The sequence below is a fragment of the Cyprinus carpio genome, chromosome B5 (assembly GCF_018340385.1).
Source record: "Cyprinus carpio isolate SPL01 chromosome B5, ASM1834038v1, whole genome shotgun sequence".
Classification (NCBI taxonomy): Eukaryota; Metazoa; Chordata; class Actinopteri; order Cypriniformes; family Cyprinidae; genus Cyprinus; species Cyprinus carpio.
In genome coordinates, this window is record NC_056601.1 from 21,560,962 (window position 1) to 21,582,739 (window position 21,778).

Sequence of the window (21,778 nt, forward strand, 5' to 3'; positions counted from 1 at the left end):
ATAAATTCATACACTGACTAAAATACATAAGCTTAGCCATTGAATTGAGATGGAATTTAGTCGAAAGACAGAATTAAATTTTAAAGTAGCAGTTTTTAACTTTGTTGATCTGATGGCCCTTCATTGTCTAACGCAGTTTTCAAAGATTTAAGATATTTCCACTAGTAGTCTTTTTTATTATTAGTATTTTTTTTTTTTAAATCATACTAATAAACATACATTTTAAGTATTTTTATGCATTCAAAAAAAATTATGTATTTATTTTTTATGCATGTTTGATCATTTTCATTAAGTTAGTTATAATTATTATCATGTAACTAGTAAAGTAACACATTACTTTTAAAACAAAAATAAAATATATAATATACAAAATAAAAAAAGCAATTAAAGTTGCTCTGCTTTCCCATAAACTCAATGACACTGACACATCTCCTGTGCAGAGGGGCTTCCTTCAGGCTGAGGATTATTCATTTCACCTTTGTTGCGAAAGGGCCTTTACAGTTGCCAAAAATATATCTTTTGGGTTTTTTGCTATTAAAAACAAATAAGCAAGCCCAGCTCAGGTGACAAAAAGTAACGCAAAAGTAACATAATGCATTACTTTTCTTAAAAAGTAATGTAAATAGTTACATTTTTATAGAGAAGTGCAATATTGTAATGCGTTACTTTTGAAAATAACTTTCCTCAACACAGACTATTATTAATAACATTAATACAAATCATATTAATACTAATATATCCAAATCATTTTAAGTTGCCCTACAGCCCCCTTGGAAGTTCCAACAGGAACAGTTCACACAAAATATCTAGTTTTGAGTTAACTACTTACTGGAAGGAAAATGAATATTACTCAATCATTATTTAAATCTGGATTTAGAGGCCTTATGGAGCTTCATTTTTGGATCTAAATGACATGATTTTTGTCACAGTATAGAAAACAGCTGCATGAAATTTCCTTTCTATACATATATACATCTATAAAAATAAATACAAGTTCAAAATGACTTTGAGGTAAATGACACAATTTCCATTTTCCATCTCTTTAAATCGAATTGTCCAGCTCTGCTTGCAACTAATCCTCAAGATGTGTCATTTTAGTTTAGAAAAAGAGCTTTGGTGCACTGCTTTCTAGGAGACTCTTCATTTAAGAGGCATTAAACACAAGTCTAATGTGTGGCCTCTTCTGCTATTCAGTGGGAAATGCTGCTCTGCAGAGCACTGAACCCTTCTGATGTACTGTCTGAGACTGAAAAGGCATCGATCCCTCCAGGGGATCACGAAAGCAGTGGCCACAGGAGCATATATAAACTCTGCTTAAATGAGGTTTTGATGGCCATTTTATGGTCTCTAAAGTTGACCGCGATTGATTATGAGAATAGTAGAGAAAGTCCTAGATCACTAAACCTCTCAACGTGGGCGTGACGTACCTTGACAATGTCCTCATTGAATGACATGCACTGCACAAAGGATGACACATCAGTGACTGCTCCGTTCAGCTCTATGGAAACCACCTTGACAGGAATGGACACAGCATGGCCAGTAAGAACTGCCGTGTTGATAATCTCAGTGTCCTGGATACAGAAGAAAGAAAGAGGGAGAATGAGAGAGAGCATGAGTCAGGAGGTTAGTAGAAGTTCACTGTTCCAAAGACCTGAATGTTCAGGAAAGCCCTGGAGTTAGGGCTAAACTGCTTAATAAAGTGTAAAAACAGTATCTATATTAAAGTCAAAAGCCATGAGCTTCCCTCCCTCTCAAAAAATGCCAGAGCAATATAAATTCTGGTTGACTGGTTTTAGAACTCATTCAGACACCTGAAATTAGAAGCGTTCACAACGCAGGAATGCGTCCCTTCAGATTTTCCAATGCAATTTCTTCAAAATGTGTATTTTTGATAATTACATTGCATGATTATTCTATAATAGTACAATATTGTAAAATAAATGACTGAAATGCAGTCACTCTCTGTAAACAAAATAGTCTGAAAAGGTTTGCATGACATTAACGTTCATCACATAAAAACTTTCGAACAAAAAATACCCACAAATCTCGTTAAATTGCCACATACAGATGCCAATGCTTCGTACATGAATCATAACAATGGTTACAAATAACAATGATTATTTGAGAAAAGGAACAAATTCATTCTGACATCACAAGACAACTCAAGTTACTACTTGTGACATCATCATCAACAATAACAATGTAGATAAAACTGAAAAACAGTCAAACAATGCAACCATATTCATTATTTATGCCTCAGTGCATGCTGGGAAGAGAGCAAATAGGGTTGATCCACAAAACCAGTGCAGGCTGATTTGAACTCAAATGTGGAGTTAAAAAAACAATGAAAGCGCATATCATAAGTGCATCTAGATGTTTTTTTTTCCTCCGTTTCCGGAAAGGCCGCTTAAAATCAATAATAATAATAATAATAATAATAATAATAATAATTATATATATATATATATATATATATATATATATATATATATATATATATATATATATATATATATATATATATACACACACACACATATATATACACACACACACACACACACACACACACACACACACACACACACACACACACACACAAATATACAATAATAAAAAATAATAAATCATACTTTGCAATAATACTTTGCAGGGCAATTATGTAAAAATGGCAAGAGCATTTTTAGTGTGTTCATAAGAGGAAAGCACTATTATGATACTGGAAAATTACAATAGCTGTAAAGCATTTAAATATCTTAATCAGAAAGTAAAAGAAGAATACATGCTGTAAAAATATATGAAGCTTGAAGAATACGACGTACCTGTTCAAAATAGCAATTTGTGACAAACTTAAATGGGATTGAGATTCTCATTCACTTTGTATAAATCTTCTTGGGCTATAGAAGATATAGTACTCCACATTAATGGATTAACTTTTAAAATACTCTGTCCTGAGTTTGCCAATTTAAAAGTTTCCCTTTTATATGACATATGCAAATAAATCTATGCTTTCAATTACATCTCAAAAGCTGAAGCCAATTAAAGAGCACATTGGCTTCACAATTGCTTTCCAAGAAAAATCAATTCATTATTTTGGATAGAATTGCTGCAGGGATGTTGCACAACTAACTGTAAATTATTTCCCTTGTGGCCGACAGGAATAAAGCAAAGATTATGCAGCTCTCTCTCCACTCTCTCTCTCTCTCCCTCATGTTTCAATCAAAACAGCAAATTTGAGGAGAAACTTTCCACCGAGCCCCATTGCTTTTAAACAGGCATTTAAAACAGTAGAAATAAAAGCATGCATGTATGAATGAGAAAGCCAAAGTCTTATTTGAACTGGTTTTCAATCAACATCACTTGAATATGTTTATGTCTAAAGTGCCCTTTTAGGTTGCCAGGGTTGAAAATAATGCATTCCACATAAAATGGCTTGACTCTTCATTTGGAAAAACTTATTTTCTTATCTTTTATGCTTTGCCAGGCTAAACTGCTTTAAAGTCCAAACCAGGTGCATCATTTTTTGTCCACACTGAATGAAAAAGAAAGATGGCCAGGGTTCCTGATCACAAAACATGCCACAGTCCTGCTGAAGGGAGGCATGAGGACTGCAGATGTGGCCTGAGTAATAAACTGCAATGTCTGTAATGTAAGGCTGATGATACACTGAGCAACTTTTTGGGCAATGTTGCTAGGCAACTTTGGGAAATGTTTCCGTCAACGGGCAACCAGGTGAGACACAGGGCCCACCACCAATCTAAAATATCCAGATAGAAATTTGTTACCAATTCTCAATGAGAATGTGCCCAAGCAAAAAGTTGCCGGGCAAAATTGCTCAAAAAGTTGCCCTGTGTATCATCAGCCTAAGATGCCTAAAGCAGAGCTACAGGAAGACAGGAAGGACAGCTGATTGTAACCATGTGTTCCTCCAAACATATTCATGAACTTGCAAGTGCTTTGGTGGAAGACTGTGGAAATATCACATACTAGCAATAACTGGCAAATCTGATTCAGTCGATGACGATGAGATGTACTGCACTTAAAGTACTAAAAATACATACTAAATGTATGTATACTAAAAATACATACTCACTGTGACTTTGGATATTGACTTGTTCAGGGACTCATTATTCAATTTCCATCTGCCAAATGTCTGTTAATACCACTAATAATACTGATAATAATACAAAAATTCAGGGCCATAGATGGGGAACTGTACGTGGTGCCATAGCTGGCTAACAATGCTTTTGGGAAACGTGGGGTGTTTTGCTGCCTATGGTCGGAGACACTGGGATGGGATCCAGCATCCCCATTTGTCCTTCATATACAATGAATGAATGCAATATCTTTGTGGAGTGGTGGGGTGACCCAGTGTGATGCAAAAGAAATAGTAGTGCCAAAACATCTTATTGAGGTTGTCCTTGTTACTACTGGTTTGGACAAAAACCTAGATTTGCATGCAAATGTTTAAACTGATAGTGATTTGCAGCTCAAAGCAGCTGAAGTGATTTATTTTCAATGAGAGCTGGGGATCAAGTGAATATTTATATTCAGTGTTAGGCAGCAACAGATTACATCTGGATTATGTAATCAGATTCCCCAAATTTTTTTATTTTATATATATAATAAATGTATATGTATATATACAAACCCGATTCCAAAAAAGTTGGGACACTGTACAAATTGTGAATAAAAATGGAATGGAATAATTTACAAATCTCATAAACTTAAATTTTATTCACAATAGAATATACAGTAGATAACATATCAAATGTTGAAAGTGAGACATTTTGAAATGTCATGGCAAATATTGGCTCATTTGGGATTTCATGAGAGCTACACATTCCAAAAAAATTGGGACAGGTAGCAATAAGAGGCCAGAAAAGTTAAATGTACATATAAGGAACAGCTGGAGGACCAATTTGCAATTTATTAGGTCAATTGGCAACATGATTGGGTATAAAAAGAGCCTCTCAGAGTGGCAGTGTCTCTCAGAAGTCAAGATGGGCATAGGATCACCAATTCCCCCAATGCTGCGGCAAAAAATAGTGTAGCTGTTTCTCAGAGAAAAATTGCAAAGAGTTTGAAGTTATCATCATCTACAGTGCATAATATCATCCAAAGTTTCAGAAAATCTGGAACAATCTCAATACTGGACACCCGTGATCTTCGGGCCCTTAGACGGCACTGCATCACATACAGGAATGCTACTGTAATGGAAATCACAACATGGGCTCAGGAATACTTCCAGAAAACATTGTCGGTGCACACAATCCACCGTGCCATTCGCCGTTGCCAGCTAAAACTCTATAGGTCAAAAAAAGAAGCCATATATCTTAACATGATCCAGAAGCGCAGGTGTTTTCTCTGGGCCAAGGCTCATTTAAAATGGACTGTGGCAAAGTGGAAAACTGTTACGCCATGTCATCCGGACTAAAGAGGACAAGGACAACCCAAGTTGTTATCAGCGCTCAGTTCAGAAGCCTGCATCTCTGATGGTATGGGGTTGCATGAGTGCGTGTGGCATGGGCAGCTTACATATCTGGAAAGGCACCATCAATGCTGAAAGGTATATCCAAGTTCTAGAACAACACATGCTCCCATCCAGACGTCGTCTCTTTCAGGGAAGACCTTGCATTTTGCAACATGACAATGACAGACCACATACTGCATCGATTACAACATCATGGCTGCGTAGAAGAAGGATCCGGGTACTGAAATAGCCAGCCCGCAGTCCAGATCTTTCACCCATAGAAAACATTTGGCGCATCATAAAGAGGAAGATGCGACAAAGAAGACTTAAGACAGTTGAGCAACTAGAAGCCTGCATTAGACAAGAATGGGACAACATTCCTATTCCTAAACTTGAGCAACTTGTCTCCTCAGTCCCCAGACACTTGCAAACTGTTCTAAAAAGAAGAGGGGATGCAACACAGTGGTAAACATGGCCTTGTCCCAACTTTTTTGAGATGTGTTGATGCCATGAAATTTAAAATCAACTTAATTTTTTCCTTAAAATGATACATTTTCCATTAAACATTTGATATGTCATCTATGTTGTATTCTGAATAAAATATTGAAATTTGAAACTTCCACATCATTGCATTCTGTTTTTATTCACAATTTTGTACAATGTCCCAACTTTTTTGGAATCGGGTTTGGATATATATTATATATATATATATATATATATATTCATAACTGAGGCCAATGCGATACACATCTCAATGCATAGCCAACGGTACACTACATTAAAGATACATATGAAGCAGCTACCAATGTGATGCAAAGAACCCTCATTACGATGCAGTGCGATCTGATTCGATTCAACGCACTACGATGCAATGGAAAAACATATGATGCTATGCAATTCAATATGGTACAGATAGTTTGCTCAGACAGACAATCATGTTTTACTATATTCTATGTAACTCTCAGAACATCTGGGTCTTTGATGTGTTGTGATGCATCATATTCATGTAGCAGCAGTGGTTAAGAGAAAACCGCTTGAGAAACAGTTGAGAAGAAATCAATCTACATATAAAATACTGGTCACAAATTATTAATCACTTTCTAAATAATAAAAGTATAGCGCATCTAACAATAATTATATATAAATAATTGTTTTTTATCAATGCAAACATGTTAGAAACGATACATCGCTATACAAATGACAACTTGTATCCGATGCACACTTTTTGAAATCAATGCATTGTATCATTAACTTTTATGCTGACGCACTGATGTGAATCTTACCATATATATTTTAATGAAAAAGTTTTTTTAATAGTTTTATTTTTCGCTATAAGTAACAACCACAGTTGAATGGCACTACAGGATTTAACACTTGTCACATTATTTCATTACAGATTGTGCTGCAGTCTTTTTATTTCATTGAAAAGCATATACTTTGCCTCTTTATTCTCATTTTTTTTTTTTTTAGCATGAGAGAGGTCATAAATGTTGGACTTGCAAATAACATCTGAATAAGGTTATCTTTAATATCTCCCCACTGAGCAAATGAGTTATTAGCTCAGAATTACTCGGATATCCTTAGCTGAAACTGCATAATCATAATTTTAATTCAAAGTGCATTACTGGCCTGCCTGCCTTGTTTTAATGGAAGTCCTGGGCACTTGCACTAAGAAATAAAATTCATTACAGGCCTCTGCAAAGGCTTTTCATCCTGCAGCCGACTGACTCAATTCTTTGCCTGACATCGCATTTTTATGCAAGGTAAACTTTAAAGGTCAACAACATCTACCCAATGAATTTATTTAATTTATACGATTCATGTTTGGAAAAAGCCTATTGTGCTGGTGTTGCCTACCACTGTCATTTCCTCCCCTCTAAGCAAAAACCTAAACAGATGGTCATGGACACACAGGGACTCTCAGCAAAGAAAGCTGATTCAAATCAAGTCTCTCATCCCTTGCGAAAAATATTCTGCAGTGGTACTATGATGACGTATCAGATGATAATATCATGGACTTTGATTCATAAAATGCAGTAGTATTACCATAATACATATGACCCCAAACCATTCCTTTAATTCTTTTTTTACCAAACAATCCTACATTTGCATTTACATGGTTCCCAGGGTAATAATGTGGTAATAACATGTTTTTAATGATGCTTTTTAGTATCATAGTAATATAACACACTGCTCCAACATAAGAGACGGGTCATCGCTTCCCTTCATTCTGAATCATTTTAAAGTGACAGCAGTGTGCGAGCATGTGGTTGGGAATGCAAATAGGACGGAGTATAATTTTCATGGTGGGCAGTATTTACAGTGACAGACAACGCAAGCTGAACAGTTTCACGTGATGGGTGAAACTGCCAGCTCAGATGGATATAGACAGCTTTAGCTCTAAATAACAGCACGGGAGCTTTTGCAAGCCATTACAAACACTTCACACACAGCCGGATCAGGGTAAACCTAAGCCTGTTATCATATACGGATAAGATTCCAAAGATAAAGGCTATTTGATATAAGACACTGCTGAGGTGACAGACTGCTCTTATTATGAGATTTTTCAAAGCAATTTACAGTTGTGTGCACTGTACTATGAATAACCAGCTTGGTATATAGCAGCAAATGCTTTATGGATTCAAACAAGGATGTATGTTGCTGTGGTCAAGTGGCTTGCTATAAAATATGGGCATTTTACAGTCAACATGAAATGGCATTCAGAAGCCATTTGAATTCTGTAAAGTGACATAAAACAGTATATTTTAACAGATATTTCTGTCTGAAACATGTTTTTTTAAACTCCACATGTAAGGCAAGACTAAATTCTTTCAGTCAGAAATAAAAACAGAGCATAGAGTGCCTGTTTAAAGTGAGCTTAACCCTGAAAAGTCCTATGCATTATAATTTTATTTACATGACATTCTAAGGTCAGGTAATTTGTGACCCTGGACCACAAAACCAGTCATAAGGGTCAATTTTTTGAAACTGAGATTTCTACATCATCTGAAAGCTGAATAATTAAACTTTCCATTGATGTATGGTAGGACAATATTTGGCTGAGATACAACTATTTGAAAATCTGGAATCTGAGGAAGCAAAAATATTTAAATGTGGAAAAAAATCATCTCAAACCAGAGTTGTCCAAATGAAGTTCTTAGCATTGCATATTACTAATCAAAACTTAAGTTTTGATATATTTACGGTAGGAAATTTTCAAAATATCTAAATGATCTTAATATCCTAATGATTTTTGGCATAAAAGAAAAATCGATAATTTTTACCCATAAAATGTATAGCTGGCTGTTGCTACAAATATACCCATGCGACTTATGGCTGGTTTTGTGGTCCAGGGTCACATTTATTCAACAGTACTACAAAATAAAATGAAAAATAATAATAAAAATTATAAATAACTTTTTTTTTATGCAATGAAAAATGTATTTATGTTGTGAACAAATAAATTTTCACGAAAGCCTTATGTATAAAGAGATATATGATAAAAAAAATATATATTTTTATATACTGTACATACACATATTAGCGTTAGGTCTGCAGGTTCAATATACAATCAAGTTAAAAAATAAACAGATCTTTTTGACTAGAATTTGTCAAAGTAAAAAAAAAGTGTCAATGCTACTTTAAAAAGGTCGAGTTTAAGAACTTTAAAGTCTTAATCTATCCCTTAGGTTTAGAGCCTGAGGAAAAAACATAAGGTCATCGTGACCTCAGGTCCAGAATCTTCCCTTTTTCATATAGCAGGACTATTCCCTTGTCCGAAAGTGTGTGTATGTGTGTGCTCAAGATACTAGCCCTGACTGGAAGGCCATGTCATATTTTATTTATGATGTACTATTGAAGCAGGAGCAGAAGTGAAGCCCATGTAGGCAACACATCCTCTGTCCCCCGCGTGCTTATCGAGGACCGCCTTCACATGCCAAAACTGAGATATTTCAAGAGAACACACTGAGCTGATCCTGTATGCGTGTTAAAGGCCTCTCTTGCTGGCCAGGTTTGAAAGAGCAGTTTATGTTAATAGAGGTTGAGAGACTGGCTTTGTTAGGTAAGAGGGCTAATTGTGGCCAGACTAAGCCTGCTGGGAAAAATAGCAGAGGTTATATATAAGTCATAGAGTTTCATCCAGTATGTGGAGGCCAAAATTCTGAGACCACCTCTGAGAATGCTTCCACTGAGAGAAAAAAAATAAATAAAAAAATAAATATAGACATTTTAAACCAAAGTGCAAAATTTGCCCAGTATAAGTCTTTCATTTGTAACAATCAGTATGTTCCCTAAAAAAAAGTAATGTATTTAAAATACATTTATTTCATACTAAGTATAGTTCAAATCTATTAACATATTTCCTGAAATATCACTTGAGACTTACCGATAAAAAAATATTATTCACTTTTATTCAAAGTACTACTTGTGCACAACACACATTTCTTAATATTAAGCATAAAATGTGTTTCAGTGTCACTATTAATGAGGATTACATGATCTTTGAATAATATCAGTCTTTAAATGCAAGATATTTAAAGTGTACCTAAAGTATACTTGCAATAGTTTAATTTAGCACAATCAAATATAGCAAACCAAAAATACAATCAGATACACTTAAAAAAAACATCAACACAACAAAATTTCATCTGCCACAAAATTAGTTGTTCCAATTTAGCAGACTTTAAGTATACTAAAAGTACAAATGCAGGATATTTTTAAGCACATAAATACGTAAATGTATTTGTAGTATACTTGGCATGAAATTTTAGTATTTTTTCACTAGGGTTTACATGAACTTATTTTCATCAGTTCAAATGAATCCAATCCGTTTTTAGATTTTGAAAGTTCTGTACAAATGTACCCTAAAAACTGCGAAATGATTCACATATCACTTACATGTGCGTTACATGCATTCCAAACAAAACTTTAGTGCATACTCAGTGTCCAGGCACTGCGGTCAGAACTAGAGAAAACTAAAGAAAGCATTGATGACATCTACAAAGAAAGCTGACATATGTCAAATGTAAACAGATATGAAATGATATTATATGAAACATGTAAACAGATCAGATACTAAGGTACCAAACTGATACAAAAAAAGTAAACTTAAGTCTTTTTAATAATATTTTTATTACATCTCAGATTTTCAGTGTGGTCTTTGGATCCCACTGTGTATATACACACGCTTTCTCAAACTCTGCTTTGTATCCAGGGATTTATGTGTGCGATTCAGTAATTCAATGAAATACATGTGTGTCACCTATTGTATATGTATATGGTGTTGCATCTGTATATGTGCATCTGCTCTGTATGGGATACTCATTAGATGCTCTGAATGTGTACGTGTCTGTGGGTTTATGAAGTGGGATTTGCTCACCTAAATCAGTGCAGGATTCATTTCATGCGCTTTGCATGCAACATATAGGTTCTGCCATTGTTGTGTCTATAAACACCTCTTATATGAGCCTTACTGATTACTTCCTACTTACAAATCCCCCAATGAGGGCGAGCAGACCTCTTGTGTATTTAGAACATTTATAAAGAAGGTATTTTCATGCATAAAGGCCACATAAACACATGGCATATCATGTATATCACATATTTTCCAGCTACTGAACACTCACATCCGTGTGTCTAACACTTAAGCTCAGATCCAAAACCTTGTGAGCCGCCTTGCTGTCTGCTGACTGATATAGACCCTTGTAATGACTGATTTGGAATGATTTAGAAAAAAAAATAGACTTTACAATTGATTTTAATAAACTGAGAATGACACAATCTTTTAATAAAACAAGATGCTAATTTTATTAACTATTAAAAAAGATTTTTCTCACAATCTTTGATTTATTTTTGCAGTTTGTCGCAGTACATTCTGGGATTTCCAACTCTGTAAATAATAAATGTGGTGCCACCTTAGAATTTAGGTTGAAATAAGGTATCTAAGGAAGCAAAAATTTTGGAGCCCACCAACTATGCTTTAAAATGCTGCCTATGGAAGCAGCTGACTAGGTTTTGGAACTGAGCTTATATCTGTTCTTATATTCTTTGTGTGTGTGCATGAAGGGAGGTAGTGAAAAATTGAGGCCTTGGCTCTTGCTCTGCCGCAGTTTTCAGTATTTCCCTCATGACTGTCTTGTTTTGTATTCACTTCTTGTTATTTGAACCGTTATATTCTGTCTGCGTAGGGCTTTTGAAACACAGCGTTAGGTTTCAGGGAGGGATGGAGGATACTGACAGGTCAAAGAAGCCTCTCGACATGAAGCAAAGTGTCTTTTCTGCTGCACCTGGTCCCCGTGTACTGAATCATGCAAGAGTTTAAACATACACACATATTACAGGGGAGGGCAAATGGCCCCAAACAACCAAAGATGAATTTTGATAGGTGAAAAACAGAGTGAGTGGGTAAGCATTAGGGACCCTTTCTAGCCCTTTTCAGAGACCTATTGCCTTAAAAAAAAACTATGCTGAAAAGTGTGAATTAATCTTATAATCTTATAAAAGATAATGTGAAAAGCCTTGTGAAAAAGATGTACACTTCAGCATACTTAAGTACAAACTAAATGTAATTTATTCCGTCACTTATTTGTATGTTAATTGAAATTAAATGAAAATGTATTATAGTTTAATTGCACTTCATTAAATGCAATTAGTTGAACTTAAGAATGCTGTTTGACCCAATTAAGTAGGACTTTAAATGATTTCATAATTACTTCTATTGCCTTTAAATATTTTTTTTATTTACCCATTTGTATTGATGAAATTGCAATTTAGTTTGTTTAATATAATTCAACAATATATTTAATATATAACCTGCAAATGTAATATAAATGATCAAACACAGTTACAGTTAGTGCTTTAATATTTTAATCAACGCATCAAAATGGGGTAAGGATGACTAAGGATTATTAAATAGTATTAAATTATTATTTAAAATGTAATTTAAAGTAAAACATTTAATTTGACATTATTACAAAGATTTTATTACATAATTTTAAAATTGTACTTAATTGTGTTATAACACAAAGCAAACATAATCATGAAAGTGTCCTTTTATGCACACTTAAGTGGCCTTTAATTTCATATATGATATTATGATATATTATTATATTATCACATATGATATTATCTCCACATACAGTTTTTAAAAATATACCTTTAAGATTTGAAGTACTACAAATGCACATTTAATATAATAACACACACTTCTTTTTCACAGGGCCACCAGCTCAGAAACTATTGTCTGTGAAAATAATGGCCATTTTTCACATATAATCTAAAAACAATAATCATATATGTTTAATGTGTCTCTTGAAATAGAAGTGCTGGAATTCCAATACAGTGCTAATGTCTGATAAAATCCATATAGTTACTTAACGGTAATGTAAATGTTGTAAGTGTTTGGCAATTCAGCAGAACAAATGTGTTTCTCATTCAGAGTTTTCATATTAATAACTGATTGAACCAGACCTAGATTAGATGTGCTGACCTTTATTTTGGAGATGAAAGCACTGCACTCTCAATGGTAGCTAAAATTTTCATCAAATAGGCAAAAAATTATTAATAAACAAACACAAAAGGGTTATGTGCATGGTATTTTGTGATTGACAGGCATTCCAATTCTGTGTGGCCACAGATGTCATGTGGGCCTGGCGATAAAGTATAAACCTATCAAAACCTATCAAAGTCAGCCTACTCTGAGCTCTAAAGTTGTTAAGCTATGGTATATGCATCTGAAGGACCCAAACTTCAGTGTGATTTCCATATCATTTTAAAAATCCAGCAGTGTTTGCAGAATTTTGCAGGCTGATTTTTAGAACTTTATATTGTTTGTGCTTTTTTCCCAGTGAAATATGGTGATTTGAATGGGGAAAAATTATTTCAAGAACCAAGGCTGCTGAAAAAAGTGGGCAGTAATTGTTGTGACCTACTGGTTTGACAAGTTAAATTACATTTAAAATAGACTGAAGTGCAATCTCATTTCTCAAACTTTATGACCATAGGTGTCAGAGAGGAAGAACTTCTTACCATTGAAAGTGGAATGATGGCTTGGATGTCCTTCTGCACAACCGTCAGCTCTGTGACCACCTTCTCTGCATCCGAGGCTGGATTCTGGCCCCTGTAATCAATATTCCAGTTGATTCTTCTGGTGACTGATTGACTGGTGAAGTTCTCCATCTCAAAGTCTAGCTGCATAATTTCGATGCTGGCAGCCATGTCCCTGAAGAGACACAACAAGATCATATGACAGTGAGCGCACTAAATTGATCAATAATAAGGCTGTTAAGAAATAACAAAAAATACTGTCTATCCACCACATTTAGCCATTAAGCTAATTTAGAAGAGTCTAATTAGGGTCAGGTATGTATTTAAAGCTTGAATGGTTTAATATGCTGGTCATCAACAAAAACAGATGTTCTGTCATGTATTAGGTAATATATATTGAAACAATCAGCAAATGAATCAATCAGAGAGGGCCGGGCGAGGCCCATCTGTTGTTGGGGACTGGATTACAGGGGCTAACAATGGATTTACAAATTACAAATCTAATGAAACAAACACAAAGAGAGCATGTGTGTATACATGACCAAAACAGGTCAACATGCTTGAAGTTTTACTTCTTTAATTACCAATTAAAGTGACTCAGATTTTTTTTGTAGGCAATGTGGCTGAAAAGTCATGATAAATGCGATTCTCATTGGAGAAAATATGGAGTCATGTGACACGTGCACATGTCCTGAAAGTGGAAATGAAATGGGACCACTTTTATTGATTAGAATTCGAGTTCTCCTCCTCCTCAACTAAATGGGTATATATATATATATATATATATATATATATATATATATATATATATATATATATATTAGGGCTGGGCAATTTAACACGATATCATGTTAACGCATTAATTGATTAACACCGACAATTATTTTATTGCACGTTAACGCAGTTTTTTATTATTATGAAAGTCTGTTGCTCACTGGCTCTGAATACACATACAGGCAAATCATGGGTCACATGAGGGGATGCTCCCGTTCAAATTATTTAGGCTAAGCATCAACATTCGCAAACCACTGTCCACTGTTATTTTTAACAGAAAAGAATGCAACAAGCTCGTAATCATGACTTTAAAAGTTGGAAATAGGAAGTTTCCGATTGCACATGAAGACAGCAGAGAAGTGTTCTGGCTCAACACAGTGGAGTGAATCATTTTGTTAACTTTTTGGTTTATTATTTTGAAAAATCTTCATGCAATCATGCAGTACATTTCAAAAGATCTGCACTCCGGAGTGGTTAGCGCTCACACTTACTGATCTATATATAGCTGAACCACGCTCTTGCCCGCCTCTTCCAACCGAGCCAGGGACTGCTAAACAGAGCGATCACACTAGTCAACCGAACCAGGCTTTGGGGGTCAAATGCGCTCTGGCACGGTTAAGCCCAGTGTGAGCACACCCTAATTGTTTTAACTGCTACCATGTAAAAGGAACACTGCTGTAAAAAGCACCTTATTTGTTTAAAGTGTTTGCAAACCAAATGTTATTACACTTGTTCATATAGCAGTAGGCCTACTTTTAAATGAAAAAAAAGTGCACAATACACTACTTTTGAATGCATTATTGGTTTTGTGCATAACAATGCGATTAATTGCAATTTATTAGGGGTGCACCGATCAAGATCAGCCGATCGTTAATGCGCATCTCGTCAGTAAAGCCGGTTCTCTAATCAGCGGTAAATTCCATTAGGTGCGTGATTTCACATAGAGCAGCTGTTACTACACGGAGCCGTTGTTAACTGACGCTGCGCAAATAAGCGCTGATAATGAACGTGGATTTGCGCAGCTTGTCAGTTAACAACGGCTCCGTGTAGTAACAGCTGCTCTATGTGAAATCACGCACCTGATAGAATTTACCGCTGTTTAGAGAACCGGCTTTACTGACGAGATGCGCATAAACGATCGGCCGATCTTGATCGGTGCACCCCTACAATTTATCACAGACAATAATGCAATTAATCACGATTAAAATTGTAACCGTTGCCCAGCACTAATATATATATATCTCAGTAATATCTCAGTATTACTGTTTTTACTGCATTTTCACAGCTTTTTGAAGTGCATAATTTCTGTGGCCACCGAATCTGTTTTCAAAAAAAAAATTCTGAACCCTCTCTTTGTCTTCCATTGTTTGGTGAAACAGGATGTCCTGCCCCAGACTGTCTTGATTGGTTGAGCCTATCAATATTGGTGTATTGGGCTATTTAAACAAACTGAGCAATGTTTTGTGGCTCCGCTGAGAAGTGTTTTTACTTTTCGGGGGAAATCAACCTGTGAATGCTTGCTTATAGGTTTCTCTGCATATTAAGCTAGGATAGGGAAAAGTACTGCTATAAAATGTATTATTATTATAACTGCAACAGGAAAAAATACTCATCACCTTTAATAAAAAGCAATATAAGCAAAAATGCTGCACATTCGCATAACAATAATCTTTGATTTCAAGTGCATTGGTGAAATGAACTCAAACATAGTCATAAAAACAGCTGAGCACAACAGTTAAGCAGCATACTGGAATTAAATTGGCTACACTGAAAAAATACGGCAACTTTGCCCGGCAGACAGTTTCTTCGGAGCCTTTGCAGGAAACCTCCATAATGGATAGTGACAGGCTAAATGAGTTCTGTCTGCTGATCTCATGCACACTCATCAAGGATTATTTCCTTTATCTGAGACTCCTGTTCTACAGGTAGATGTGTTGATAGCAGCTGACAACCACGCTGAGAGAGAGCGGTCAAAAAATAAATTCTCTTGCTGGGAGTGTGTGCGCCTGTGGAAAAATGCTGCAGGGTTATCAAAATGTTATCTGTGGGGGGTAATTAATGTGTCAGAGCTGCAAAATCAACAACTTCTTATGGGGAAAAAGATACTTTTATATTTTTATATGTGACATGAAACTAGACTAAATAATTTAAACATTGAAATGTAGAATTAATTTAAATATTTATATTTTTTCCAGTCTTATAGTGTCCTTAAAACATATTTAGATACTTTATACTTAAGATGTAGGAATGTAACTGAATTGCATAACGAAATGTCAAAAAGGGACATCTTGAAACAAATGATCCAAACTCTTTTCACTATTACTAATTTTTAAGGGAATGGATGAAGTTCCCCTTAGATGTACACTACCATTCCAAAAAAAAAAAGGCAAAGATGCATTAAACTGATAAAAATGACAGTAAAAAAATTAATTTCCATGAAAATATCAGGCAATATAAATGATTTCAACACTGATAATAATAATGTTTCTTAAGCACCATATTAGCATATGTGAATGATTTCTGAAGGATCAAGTGACACAGGACTGGAGTAACAGCTGATGAAAATTCAACATAGGAATATATTAAAATATTTATTTAAAACTGTGTTAATATTTTATAATATTACTGTTTGTATTTTTTGATAAATGCACCCTTGCTGAGCATAAAAACTTATAAAAGAATTCAAAAATCTTTTCTGGTTGAAACTTCCACATTAACACAATCAAAATATTTTTTCTCTTAAATTTTAACAGTATATTTGATTTTGTAATTTAAAAAAAAAACCTAACAAACCTCTTTTAATGAAAATGCCATACTTGCGATGTGTGCTTATTTTATATCTTCTTACTTAATACAATAACACTCATATATTTTTAAGTGCAGCTATGTTTTTAAGACCACTGCAAAGCAATTTCACATGCCATTTCCATTCTCGGAAAGAAAACAAATGCTGTATTTGGTTTAGTATGCTAGTGTACACTAGTACACTAGTGGCCAACTCTATGGTCTGCAATGCCCCTTTGTTAGAAGATACTGTTTTGTCACTAATTGTTGCTGGGATAATTTGCAATTGATGTGGCCAATTAAAACTACAAAGCCATTAAGTGTGACTTTCCCACTAAAAGTTTAATTACTTTTCCTTTTGTTTGGACAGAAATATTTCAAGGCGAATGGGAATCAATCTGTATCAAACGTGTTTGCTTTCTTGATGTCCATTCATTGGACACTGCATTAACAAAGTTAATATTGCCTTAATTATTTAGCCATTGCTGAGAATTGATTGTCCAGCACAACAGGAGAGGAGGCCAGGGAAGAATTTTGCTAACAATCAGTCATTAAAGCCCTGCTAGAACAGGAGCCAGCTTTCAAAACACCCTGCATTTAGAGTCATTTTAGGCTCGCTTGATTCTGGAGTGCAGAAACGAGAGAAAGAATTGGCGCGTGTGTGCCAGCAACTGAATCTCTAATTGAAAATCTACTAATGGAATGATGCGGCTTGTCTTATACTGACAAATAATGCTGGATTTGCCTCCAAGACCAGCCCTAAACCACATGCGCAACGTTTGCTCCTAGCAGTGGACTCACCAAAACCATTAGAAAAAGACAGGTGCTGAAAGAATATGGGTGGCGTATGAAAAGAAATTTGCAAGTCTAAGAAGAGAACTGCAGTTTGTGGACAGAATGAGCTGCGTTAACTGAGAATCTATACAAGGAAACAGCGTCGACTTGCTAAAAAGTATTCATCTTCTTAGACAACAAGCTCATGCAGGCATTATTCTGTTACAATACAAAAAGTCCCCAGCCACATCTAGACATATATTCTCCAAAACAAAGAGATGAGTTCAACTGTGAAATAGGCTCAAAACAAGCAGTGCATTTTTGTTAGTTGTGGTGAAAAGTGCAAAGCTGTTTAAACACGCATTAAAAATAACAAGCAACACCTCACTGTAGTCTGGTGTCACATTGGCGCTTGAAGACATGTCAGAGGTTGTTGAAATGTGCTGCACATAAATAAACTGATAAGTTTTATAACAAAATGGTCAAACTTCGTCATTTAAATTGCATATAAAATGAATAATTTTGTGTGAGTGTCAGACAGTACAATAAATTGATCGGGAGTTGAGAGATGTGTTTTGTACATTGCATATATATATATATATATTATTATAAATAATGATAATAAAAAAGCATGTACTACATTTTTGTAACCACACTGTAGCAAAGTGATATAATTTTTGTTCATGTTGTTACAGAAATTAATGTAACATTATTGTATTGAAAGCATCTAAAATGTAAAATATCTGTATAATAAAATTACTATGCAAATATCTGAAATATAATGGATTATTCATAAAATAAAATAAAACAGATACATTAATACAATTTTGAAAAACCTTCTCTCTACTGTAGTATTATATATTGTCTTTTGCTGGGCTGAATAGTCTTAATTGGCATTGCATTTTTTATTTTTTTTAAACTAGCCTTAAGCTCCATCCTGATGAAACATGCATACTGTGGCAGCTGCCAGAATACACTGCATGCCAGGAAAGGCAGGAGGTATTCCTGTAAAAGTATAGTTTTCCTGGTAGCATGTATTCAGTCGAATTATAGAGAAATGTGCATCTATTTCTGGTTCAATTGTTTGTGTATACAAAGAAATATATATTAAAAAAATCAGATAGATAATCTCTCTCTCTCTGTCTCTCACTCTCTAAAGTCAGAAATCAGTTAGAATTATAATTTAGAATCAATCCTACAGAATGCTAATAGGGTGAAAGAAGAAGCCTCTGTGAAGAAAACATTATCCTATAGATGTTTTACATTTTTATTCTTTCACATTTTCGTTATTTGATTCGGATGACTTTGTTTGACTCCTATAGGATTAATTCCAAATTATGGTTTACAAAAGGACTTTTATGTTTCTTTTTCTTTCTTTTTTGAATAGTGACTTTGAATAGTGATCTTTTAATGTGCTGCTTCTGTCGTAAAGCCCTGCAATAATAATTTAGCATGAAAGAATACACAGGAAGTGCTAATTAATATGAGTACAAACGTTTCATTGAATGTAAGCCTCTCCAATTAGACAGTAACATCCTTAAACAAAGGTCTTAACTGAACAGACGGCATTCTGTTTTAGTTGAATGTTATTCGGATTAACTAGCAGATGTCTGAGTGGGTGAATGAGTCAAACATGAAAGTTTTGATTCTCTTTTTGTTGCTGATCTGCAACCAGATTGCCATTCACTAAACACTGCTTAGTTTCCCACCTAGATCAGTGTACAAAAAGTGGGGAAGCTGACTTACCCAGGGACTCCTTTGATCTTACTGGCTTCCACGGTTGCAATGGAGTGTTTGGCTCCGGACTGCACATCCCATTCAACCTTCCACTGGTTACTCCTCGACTTAGTGCTAAGGAGGTTCACCCCTTTCTTTGCTTTCACCCTGAAAAAAGAGACATAGTGGGTTTTAAAGAAATATATATGGCTGGAGTTCAACAAGACAGTTCTGCATTTGAGTATTCATAAGGTGATACTGGAATATTGGACAATGCAATACTTAAAGACACTGTTTTAGTGGTAACACTTTATTTTAAGGACCAATTTACATTATTAACTAGTTGCTTATTGGCATGCATATTACTTGCATATTGGCTGTTTATTAGTACTTATAAAGCATATATTATTGCCTTATTCTGCATGACCATATTTTAGATCCCTTAAACCTGACCAATATTCATAAACATAACAGGTACCTTACTAACTATTAATAAGTAGCAAATTAGGAGTTTATTGAGGGAAAACAATGTTTTGTTTGTTTATTTGTTTTTATGGGTGGTAAAACTTTGCCTTTTTTTATTTAGCCTGCATGTCATTGGTCAATTGCATGCAAAAATCTGACCAAATTTTCATGGTGAACCTTTATGTCGGTGTGAAGTTGGTGTAAAATAAAATAAATTACATAAAGATAAACATGCTTAGAACTTGCAGAATTGGTTAATGTTATATAAACCCCACTCTCTATTAGAAACTTATTTAAGGACTATAAATCTGTGCTGCAAAACAAATCCTATTCCCATAGATAACACACATGGCTTCTGCATCTTCATTATTACCTCTGAGACCGTAAATCTAAAAAAAAAAAAAAAAAATCTTATGTGCATGAATTTATGCACACTACAGCTCATACTCATCATACATTTCCCCTCTGTCCATTAAAATTCAAAAACATCAGCCTTTTCTCTGATCCGAATCCAGATTTCGATGATAAAATCCCTGTGGAAGACACCCCCGCTCTCTCACAGAAGCCATAACTTCAAACAGCACAGTCGTGCTGGGTTTCAAACAGCTTATGTTTCAATAGATGGAAACTACTGCTGTTCTGTGAGCATACATGTACTGCTTAACACTGTCAACAGGTGCCGTGACACAAGGCATGGTAAATCATGCATATTCTGACCACTATCTGCGTTCCTACTCTCTGATATCTACCAGTGAAAATCAACCGCTCTGAGGTCTTGCTGCACCAAAGAGCCATGCAGCTGCAATGCAGCCATGCTATACAGAAATCCTGTAGCACACATGCAATACGTGAGGTGATGAATAGACAAGATGAGAAAGAAAAGTTGTGAGACTGGAAAAATGGAGAAAGAATTTAGAAACCATTAAAATAGGGAGATTACGATTTCAGCAATTTTAATAGTTCTCTATCAAATTACAAAAATGTTTAGAATTATATCAAGATGTTTCTCACACATTATTAATCCTGATGGTAAAAGTGGATGAGCCAAATTTGAAGCAGTTGTACATAATACACAATCGTGACTACACATCAATTTAATTCTAAATTAATGCCTAGATTATATTTTATAATTTTTTGGACATTGTAAATAAAGATTATTGGCATTTTACAAGAAAACTATTTCAGCTTGAAATTTCACATTTAGTTAAATGTGTCACTTGCAGGTTCTGTGTATTGAGTTGCTACAAACAATTAGAATGTTAAACAGCCTACTGCTAATTAATTAATATAGTTAATGAGGCTTATTTGCTATATCACTTGGCAAAATAATTATTTATTGTGATTATTATTTTTAATTGATGTCATAATTTGAACACTGGTGTGTTTTATCATGTTGCTGCTGTTTAATATCAACAGGCTGTCCTGCAGTGCCTAAACTTCCTTAACCATGATAAAATCACTGTAACGCATGGCCTCACATTGATTATTGCTTTCATTTAAGAACTAGCTTAGAACTTTACAAGAAAGTTCTGTATGACGGCTGTTCCACAGTGCTTTACAGCCTACGGGAACCACACTAAATGGTTGACCAAACACTCATAACGTAACAAAACATTCATTGATAGCAGAAAGTGTCTCCAGGATTAACCTCAGACAGGTTAACCTCAAAAACTCAGTTCTTTCTCTTTGAACTGCTGCTTCGAATTGCACTTACCTGATAAAATGCGGCCTCTGCTTTGAGGAGCA

General features: G+C 34.9%; 1 protein-coding gene across 2 annotated transcripts in view; it reads right to left on the reverse strand.

Annotated features, from left to right (window-relative positions):
• The window catches only part of tmem132e (transmembrane protein 132E), a 337,170-nt gene that overhangs the window by 24,221 nt on the left and 291,171 nt on the right, over positions 1 to 21,778 (reverse strand). For both annotated transcript variants that reach the window (XM_042724909.1, XM_042724908.1), the window contains exons 3-5: positions 19,598 to 19,735; positions 13,502 to 13,694; positions 1,428 to 1,571 (exon numbers count right to left, since the gene is read on the reverse strand). In XM_042724909.1, coding sequence (XP_042580843.1) covers positions 1,428 to 1,571; positions 13,502 to 13,694; positions 19,598 to 19,735 — 475 coding nt within the window. The remainder of the gene's footprint in view (positions 1 to 1,427; positions 1,572 to 13,501; positions 13,695 to 19,597; positions 19,736 to 21,778) is intronic.